Genomic DNA, 9,315 nt, shown 5'->3' with positions numbered 1-9,315 from the left:
TTGCCAACACCTGGCGTTGTCAGTCTTTTTAATTTTCGTCATTCCAGCAGGTGTATAGTGGTATCTTACTGTGGTTTCAACCTTCTTTTCCCTGATCAGTAATGGTGTTAAGCCATAATACATCCTTTACAAAAAAAAAAAAGAATGCACAACAAACTGAAATAATGAGAGTGGTGATCTTTGCAGAGGTGTGATAATAGATCATTTGTGTTTTATTGTTTGTTTTTTGCCGCATAATCCATTTGCTGAGCTTTCTGCATTTTAAAAATTTAAATGCTTAATTTTTTAAATTATTTTTAAAATTATGAACCCCCCCAAAAGCTCATCTCTTTGTCCTTATAAACAACAAGGTATAATAACCACAACAGTAATATTATAAGTCACCAAGAAATATTTATTAAGCACCTGCTGTATACTCAGCACTGTGGCAGGGGCTGTGAAGGACACAGAGCAGTACGGGGCATGGTCCCCACCCTTCAGAGGCTTACAGTCCAGGTGGAGGGACAGGGGAACCAGGACACATGGGAACCAAGGGAAACAGTCCAGGCCAGGATGTTACAGGAGCTGGAGGTATTTGGGGTCAGACCCACTAAGTGCTTCGGCACCTCCAGGGGCTCAGTGCTCAATGTTCGCCATTCCCAGCCCCATGTTGGCCCCCGTAGCGTGCCCTGTCCACAGCCTCTACTCCCGCCATTAAAAACCGTCTGACTCCTTGTTCAGCTGCTTCTCAAAGTGCAATGAAATGGGGAGGGATGGGGCAGGTGTGGAAGGTCACCGGGCAACTTCCAGGAGCTGGTGTCTGCCTCCTAGAAAGATCCAGTCCCCTCACCACAGCCCTAACATGGGCAGAACCCCACTCAGGGAGGCCTGTGCCACCACCCAGGACCCCCAACCCCAGAGCTAAAAGAAGAGGCGGTTGTTGCTGCTTGAGCTGCCTGAGGTAGAACTAGGGAGCCCTTCTTCTGTGTGTCCCTTCCCCTTTTAGTCCATTGAGTTGGGGGGACAGGCGCCCCAGAGCTGCCACCCAGGGCTGAGAGGGTACTGGGGGACAAGGACATGGGGAGGGGAGAGCAGCAGAGGGGACTCGAGAGCCCAGCTGGGAGAGGGGGGCAGCTGGGCTCCCGGAAGAATACAGGAAGACCAAACACTGAGGCAGACTCCTGAGCGGGGGGCACAGGGGACTGTGGGGAGGGGCTGGCTTGCTACAGGACCCTACCTTCCCCTCCTTCATGGGACAGAGCAGGGCATCAAGAGCCAGGAAGGTGCCACATCCCCAGCCCTGTGCCAGGCCATGCCACGTCAAGGGCCCCCTGCCCAGCCTCAGACGAGGTGCGGGGGCTCCCAGTTCCTGACAACACCCCCACTCAGCTGGGCCCCCTTCAAAGTGCTATCTTTTTACTTCTCAAATTAGAAGGAATTCAGGTCTGAGAATCCAGGGAAGAGGTGGAATTTCATAACACCCACGAGACAGAGGGAGGAGGGAGCCAGGCCCCTCCAGGGAGTACCACCAGCGGCGAGGGTGGAGGCAGAAGGGCTGGCATGAGGCAGCCCCACCCTCCCCCAGGAGAAAGGAGATGAGAGCTTTAAATAACATTTCATATAATAAAAATACCCAGCACTTCAATGAGCCTATCATCCTACTGCCTAGTTTTGTTTTAAATAGTTCTAATGCCAGAGGCTGGGGGGTGGAGAGGGCAGGCGGGGTATGTACACAAGGAGGAGTTTAAATTAAAACACAAATAATAATTAAGACGCACGGTCTAAGGCAGCAAATGTGGAAGGAGCCTTCGGGATGGGCGCATCAGGGCTTCCTCTTGGAGAAGATCAGCCGGCGTTTGGAGTGGTAGAAATCTGAGGAGAGAGAGCAGAAGTCAGCTGGGCCAGGAGGAAGAGGACACAGCAGGGCCACCCATCCAAGGCCAACTGCAGCTGAGCAGGACACCCCTCTACCCAGAGGACCAAGCATGGGGACGACTCAGGGAACTTCCACTCCGTCTCCCAGGGGGGTGTTCACAGGGCACCCACCGGCTCCACAGACGTGACTGACAACGGCACCTACACTTGTAGGTCTACACCAAGCCAAGCTGCCCAGTGCAGGAGCCACTAGCTCTATGTGGTTATTTCAATTGAATACAATCAAAGGAAGTAAAAAGTGCAGTTCCTCAGTCACACTAGCCACATGTCCAGTGTTCAACAGCCATATACGGGCAGCGGCCACCTAACGGGACATTTCCGTCACCGTAGAGGGTTCTGTTGCACAGCGCTGATCTAGGGACTCCATGCGACAATCCATGAAAAGTGTTCTGCACGATGTCTGGCCCTTATAAATGCTGTTGTTGTTAGTTCTGACCCAACTGCAAATTTGCAGTGGGATTCTTGCCTTCACCTCTCAGCCTCAGTTTCCCCACTTAAAAACTGAGGATAACCATAGAATGGTGCTATAAGGGTTAAACAAAATGCTGTCTATGAAGGCTTTGGTCTAGGGCCCGGTGTAATAAGGGCTCAAATGTCAGCATCATTCGTTCATCATTAGGCACCTACTATGTGCCAGGCACTGTTCTAGGCACTGGGGGTTCAGCCATGAACAAGAGAGATGCAGACCCCTTTCTCAGTAAGGTCACAGCCTAGCGAGGGACGTGGGCAGTATCAAGACCCAGGAGCTGTGGATAGACAGTAAAACAGTGCCAAGGAGAACAAACAGGCGGGAAGGGGGGTGTGTGTGCCAGGAAAGGGGAGTAAAGGTTGGACAGGGGAGCCAGAAAATTATTACCGTTAGTTTTCTCTCCACTGCAAATTCACTGTGGGACCTTAAGACAAATCACCCTCCTTTCCTGAGCCTTGATTCCTTGCTCTAGAAGGCTAGCAAGAATGTCTTATGATATAGGATTGCTGTAAAGACTAAAGGAAATCCACCTGAGAAGCTTAGCACAGGGCCTGGCATGTAGTAAGTCCCCAGTAAATGTGAGCTAACTAGTTAGTCTTGGCTGTGTGACCCAGGAAGGTTGCTTCTCCTCTCGGGGCCTGTTTCCCTCCGCCTGAGCCGCGAGCTGGACCAGCCAGGTCAGCCCTTGGACCATGGATTCTGAGAGCCCTGGTCTCTCACAAAGTCCTTCCCTGTACCTGTCCTCACCTGTCATGCTCGTCTGCCGCCGTTTTCGGCCCTGAGAGGTTCCAGGCCCACCCGGGGACCCCTCAGGCGGCTCCCCTGAGCGAGGCACGAGGGTGCAGGACAGCGACAGGTCCACGTGGTCTTCCGCGGCTGTCCCCTGCAGCAGAGCAGGCGAAGTGCTGGGCCTCTTGGCCCCTCCCAAGTCATCCCGGGGCAGGTAGAGCTTGGGCAGGCCAAGGCCCCTCACGCGCTCCCAGGCGAAGTCACCCTCCAGCGGTGTCTCAGTGACAAAGTCGAAGTTCCATCGCTCACGGGCCTCCTGTAAGCAGCCGGCCATGAGCGCGTCGCAGTCTCGGCGCAGCTCCTCGCTGTCCACCGGGCCGAAGAGGCGGCGGCAGGCCTTGCTGCTGCCGGCGATGTGACGGCCATCCCCCGGCTGCTCCGACATGGCGCCTGTGGCCGAGACACAAGGAAGGCCCGGGTCACTAGGGAACGTGGACCCTCCCTTACCTGGCCAGGCTTTGCTGTGTAACCTCGGGTGAGGTCTTCCTGCCAGGGGGTCTCTCTGGTTCCTTCCAGCTGATTTCCAACCACCTCCTTCCCACGGGACCCCTGCTCCCCACCAACAAACAGACACTGGGTGGGAACCGAGCTCAGCCCGCCCAGTGCCCCAAGGTCATTGGGGGAGCTGGCAGCTGAAGGGCAAGCTTATGTCAACAAAGGCAAGTTTACTGCAATAGCAGGGATCAGGGTCCTGTTTACCACCAGATATTATCAGCTAAAATCAATCTGTTTTCCCCCCTGAGGTGTCCCTCATGGGTGTGAATGCCCCAAATATGTGTGAATTGCCACAGTCCAGCAGTTTCCTAATCCCAGCCCAGGCCAGGAGGTCAAGTCCCCAGTGAAGGATCAGACTGAGGGCTCTTCCGGCCTCCTGAATCCCCCCACCCAGATGCCCAAAGTAAAAGCACCCTGGACTTTGGGGTGAAAACACCCGGGTCATAGTCCTAGTTCTGCCACTTACCACCTAAACTTTAAAAAGCCACTTAATGTCTCCGGGACTCAGTTTCTTCACCTACAGATGGGGCCACGTGTAAGTTTTGAGCATGGCTATAGAAGCGTGTGTAAGCAATTGGTGGCGGGGGGGGGGGGGGGGGGGGCGGGGGGGGGGCGGGGGGTGTCCATGCAGCAAGGCAGATGGGACGGGGCTGTGTTTTGGTGGTTAAGAGTGAGGGCTGTGGGGCCAGCCAGACCGCCTGGGTTAGAATCCAGGCTTTGCTGGGTGACGCTAGACAAATGACTTAACTTCTCTGGGCTCTATTTTCCTAATCTGTAAAATGGAGATAGTAATAGTGACTGTCTCAGAGGACAGATGTGAGGATTGACTCAGTGAATGTAGGTAACATGCTTAGAGCAGCGCCTGGTTTATAGAGTGCTCAGAAAATGAAAGTGTCATTATTTCTCTCTGCCTTCGGTTCTGGCGGGGCCTCTACCCCATCACTCCCCCCTCCCCCACCCACCTGTCCCCTGCCAACTACCTCCTTCAGACAGCAGCTGACAGGTGCTGTAGGCTGAGGGCCTTTCCCGAGGATGTCATCAGCCGGGTGGCGTGGGGATAAGGAGGGGCTGGGCGGGGCAGGGCAGGGGATGATTTCTCCCAGGCTGAGCCACATCCTGCCAGGCACATCAGGTGATCCGAAGTCTAGACACCTCACAGCCCCCGCCCTCTGTTGCCTGTGTCCAAGGAACCCGTTTTGCAGGCAAAGAAAATTAAAGGTGGCTGGTCTACCTGGCTCCTCTCCTTCCACTTCAGGAGAGGGAAAACTGAGAGTGAGTTGCCCATGAGGGAGCCCTGGCACGTATGTGCCCTGCTCTGGCCTGACTCCAGGGCTGAGTGACTGCATGACCTTGGCACGGACTGGGTTTTCCTAGGGACAAGTCCCGATTTGCAGGCTCTGCAGGTGAAAGCTCTGCTGAGTGGCCTCCCGAGGCAGGAAGACCTGGACCTGTGCCCCACCACACCTCACCCCACCTCTCATGATGAGTGGAGCCCATAATTCCAGGTCTTAGCTGGTTGGGAGAGAGGCAATCGGTGACCTCAGACCAAGTTTAAAGGGCAGGAGCTCAAAGAGGTAGGAGACTTGCCCTAAAATCATATAGCTAAAAAGGCCAAAGTCCACTGCCCCTAAAGAGGCGACACAGTACAACAGACAGAGCCCTCAAATAACCTCTGTCCACCCTCTTCAGGGCATGGGTTGGGATTTATGCATATATTTTTATGTGCAGGGGTTGTTCTAAGCAGTTTACAAATATCAAGCCTCCTAAAAGATGGATATGTAGTAGCTTCCTTTTTACAGAAGAGGTAACCAAGACTCAGAGAAGTTAAGTAACTTGCCCAAGGTCACACAGTTCACAGGTGACACAGCCAGGGTCTGATCCCAGGCCTGTTTGCCCTGGGTTCTGTGATCTGGTGTTGAACCCAACTCCCTCTCTTCTTAACCAGGGGGCCCATCAGAATTGCTTGAGGAGCTTTCTGAAAATTCAGACTGATGAGCCCTACTCCAATGATCAACTTAATCCACATTGAAGGAGATTTAAGTGGCGCAGTTCCGCAGATGGGCACCCTTGGGAACACACTGATGTATTTGAAAGGGACTTTCTGGGTCTCAGCGCAAGGAGGAGGAGCCACCCAGGGCTACATCAAGGTGCTGGCCCTGGCTTCCAGGAGCTGAAAAAGGGACCAGAATTCAGGTAGGGACCCTGTCCCCATCTCCTAACCCTTCCCTTATGGCTCTCACAAGCCTCTCCTCCCCACCAAAATCTGCTCTCGTGCTCTTTATCATAATTCCCAGTTCAAAACATAAATAAATATAACAGAAACGCAAACCCTCGTTTTGCAAAGAAGTAACTGAGAATAGCTTCCTTGGTTGGCCGTCGTGCCTTAGACTTCAGCCATATTTTATTGTAACCTCCAGGCAAATTGGAAGAGCTCAGTCCATACTGTTGAAGCACTGGGGTGCTCTTTTATGGGCTGGTGGGCAGGGGGTCGACCTGGGTGGAGCCCAGGCGAAGCGGCGGCCGTTCCCGCCGGCCCGCGGCCGTCCGCGGGAAAGCGGCTTGCGATTCGCGCCAGGGCCAGGAGGGGGCGCGGGTGCCCAGGAGATCGCGCGCGGTGGGCGGCGCGTGGGCAGAGCCCGGACTGCGGGAGGGAGTCGTGATGAGTCAGTTTCCTGCAAAGCGCTCCCCGCCCGCCAAAACTTCGCTTCCACTCGGGCTGCGCGTCAGCCTGGGGTGCGGAGGGGGACGGCGGGAGGGGTCCGCGGGCGGCGCACACGTCACGCTGAGCCGGCCCGGCTTCCGAAACTCCCGCCGCTGTTGGGAAACCGCGCGCTCTCGCGCCGGCTGACACACGCACACACACACACTCACACACGCGCGCGCGCGCGCGCACAGGCCCGCCGAGATCGGGCGCCTCCACCTTATCTCCACGCCCAAAGCACGGGATGAGTCAGATCCCTGGAAAATAAAAATAGACGGGAGCAACGAAAATAAAACCGCTCGAAAGTTCTCCCAGAAACGCGACGTGGAGGGAGGGGAGGAGAGAGGAAGCTGCTTGGGCGCCCCAAATGCCAAACCCAGTCCCAGGGTTCTTCTCCGCACCAGGAGGGCGCAAGTGTCCCCCAGGGGCGCCAGGCGGGGCGGACGCCCTGTGGCCCGCGCAGGGCAGCGGCGCCCGCGGGGCGACCCGCCTTCCCGCTCCAGTCAGCCCCGTCGCCTTCGGAGAAGAAACTCTGGGCTACGTTGGGGCGCCCCGAGCCCCGAGACAGCGGACCGAGGCCCCGAGCAGCGTCGCGCCCCCTAGAATCCCCGCCCCACAAAGGCAGATCCCTCCCCGCCTCCCACCCGAGGCTCTTGCCGTAGCGCTAGGCTCTTGCCCGGAGCCCTGCGCTCCTACCCAAGGGCAGGCCGGGGTTGTCCCGGCCGCGGTGAGAAAGAGGCGGGTGGGACCCCCGCACGTCCCCGACTGGCAGGCTGGTTAGAGCCAGCCCGGCGCGGCGCCGTGGCTCCTGGTCCTCGAGGGCGCCGCGGAGGTGGAACCCGACAGCGGGTCCTGGACCTTCGGTGCCCCGGCTTCCCTGGGAACACGCCGTGCCAGCCAAATAGGTCACTGTGCTGATGCGGGGGGACAGAGACTGCGGAGGGCCAGGGACAGGGGCTTCTGGGGTGCCACTGTTCGCCAGCCCGGGCGGGGTTCTGACCTCATACAGTCCGTTCCCCGGGGTCTCCTTGTCACAGTGAGTCACCTCCTCGCTTGTCCTAGGGGACGTGTCCTGGCACCCACCCAAGGGCCAGGGACATAGCGCGCGCTGACCTCAGCGCCCAGCTGGGTGGCGGACACAGGGGCATAGGGACCGGAACCTCAGGGACCTGGGCCAAGGCGGTACCGATTGGATCGGAGAGCCGCCCGGGACAGATCCCAGACGGACTCGCTCCACTTTGCGTCACCCGCCCCTCCTGGGCCCCTCCGGGGACACGGGCTTCATCCCCAAGCCGCGAGCAAGCTGCGCCTGGGACCGGGCGCTCCCGCCCCCAGGGACAAGCTCCCAAGGCGGCTCCGTCCACACCGTCCCGCCCGCCCGCCCGCTGAGTTTCGAGGGGAGGGGAGCGTGGCGGGGGATCCCTCGTATTTGTGCTCCTGCTGCCCGCCCCGAGTGTCGGACTCCTCCTGACCCCCGTCGCACGCGCAGTCACAGACAGCCGTGTGTGCAACGCGGGCGCACGCAGACCCACGCGCGTCATTCACCTGCCGCAGGAGCACCTGTGAACGCAGCACGCACACACGCGGACACGCATCCCCGCGGGCGCCCGCATGCCCACACGCACCGACGCGCGCGCGGACACACGCAGCCGCCGGCCGGGGGTCGCTCTCGCCTGCCGCGGCTCCCTCACCTCCTCAAGCGTCTCGGGTCTCCGTGAATCGGCGCCCAACTCCGGCTCTCCAAGACACTCACTCCGGCAGCCGCTCACACCTCAGCTGGCGCAGCTCCGCGCTGTCCTAATATAGCTACTTCCCGCCTCCGTCCTCCGCCCCCGGCCGGCCCGCCTCGGAGGCGGGACCCGCCGCTCAGCCCACGGCGCCTCCTGGGACCGCCCTCGCCGGGGCCTCCGGGGCGCAGCGCCCGGCTGGCCGGGTTCCAGCAGGCCGGCCGTCTGGGAACCTCGCGTGATGCAGGAGGGCGCGTCCCTCCTCCCCCTACCCCGCGCTTGGGTTTGTGCACTTGACGCACTTCCCCACCACGGAGCCACCAATCAGGCTTTTAAAAGCTGGGCAGTGAGTCGCCGCTCTCTAGAGGGCACGGCATTGTTAGGGCCACCACCGACCAACTCTGGGCAAGGGTTCACCCAAGCAATTGAAAAGATCAGGAGTGACACCAATAAATTAAAATCGGTAGATTATAAAAATGGTGCACCTCTCTTTGCAATTCCCAGAAAATCCCCAAACACCACCGCGACCACGAATCCCTCACCAGACCGCCTCACCCAGAAGCTCCTGGGGCGCCCGGACACCCCAGCACAGCATCCTTGAGGCCAGAACGGTATCCGCTCCCCTTTATTTCACAGAGGAGGAAACTGTATACAAAGTTGTTGCTTGTCAAATGTCTCAGAGAAGGAGGGAATTGGGGACACTTCTCAAAACCACAGCCTGGTCTCCAGGGGAAACAGAGAGATTGACCTTGAACCAGAATTCCTAATCCTACACTCACCTGTCTCTCACCCAACACAAGAAAGCACTGTGACTGTGGCAGACTGGATGGCAGGAAGGGGAGAAGCATCTGGTGAGTGAGATATCGCCTGGATATTCCCCACACAGTCCACACTGGGGAAACTGAGGTTCAAGAGGTACAGTGACCTGACACGTGGCACAGCGAAGAAACGTCTGTGATTGGAACGCAGGCCTTCTGCCTCCTGCCCCTGCTCTCTGCTTGTTGTCCTCTATTTCAGCAGCTCCAGGACGATGAAAATGCTCAGCAACCCTCATTTCCAGGCAGGTTACTGAGGTGACATTGATAAAGGACAATTTGGGAAGTGTGTACCGTGCCCCTGATAGATACAGAAGTGAGCAAGGTGCTCCCACCTACCCCCACACTCCTGAGCTCCCTTGGACTTCACCTTTGCCTCCTTTCTTCACCTGAAACATTTACAGT

The 9,315-nt window shown here is 57.6% G+C and overlaps 1 protein-coding gene across 1 annotated transcript; it reads right to left on the bottom strand.

Moving 5' to 3' along the window:
* Positions 1-373: 373 nt before the first annotated feature.
* Positions 374-8,146, bottom strand: CDKN1A (cyclin dependent kinase inhibitor 1A). Its single transcript, XM_045543616.1, has 3 exons — positions 8,060-8,146; positions 3,131-3,562; positions 374-1,851 (listed from the first exon to the last, which is right to left on the bottom strand). The coding sequence occupies exons 2-3, from the start codon at positions 3,555-3,557 to the stop codon at positions 1,802-1,804; spliced, it is 477 nt and encodes a 158-aa protein (XP_045399572.1). The 5' UTR covers positions 3,558-3,562; positions 8,060-8,146; the 3' UTR covers positions 374-1,801.
* Between the last annotated feature and the right edge of the window lie 1,169 nt (positions 8,147-9,315).

Source organism: Lemur catta, chromosome 2, assembly GCF_020740605.2.
Source record: "Lemur catta isolate mLemCat1 chromosome 2, mLemCat1.pri, whole genome shotgun sequence".
NCBI classification, from domain to species: Eukaryota; Metazoa; Chordata; class Mammalia; order Primates; family Lemuridae; genus Lemur; species Lemur catta.
The sequence above is the reverse complement of the archived record's forward strand: the minus strand, read 5'-3'. Positions and strand labels throughout refer to the sequence as shown.

Bases quoted from the DNA above. Each gene is read 5' to 3' on its own strand.
- CDKN1A (XM_045543616.1), bottom strand. From the start codon at position 3,557: ATGTCGGAGCAGCCGGGGGATGGCCGTCACATCGCCGGCAGCAGCAAG. The intron at 1,852-3,130 runs GTGAGGACAGGT...CTCTCTCCTCAG, and splicing joins GCGGCAGACGAGCATGACAG to ATTTCTACCACTCCAAACGC.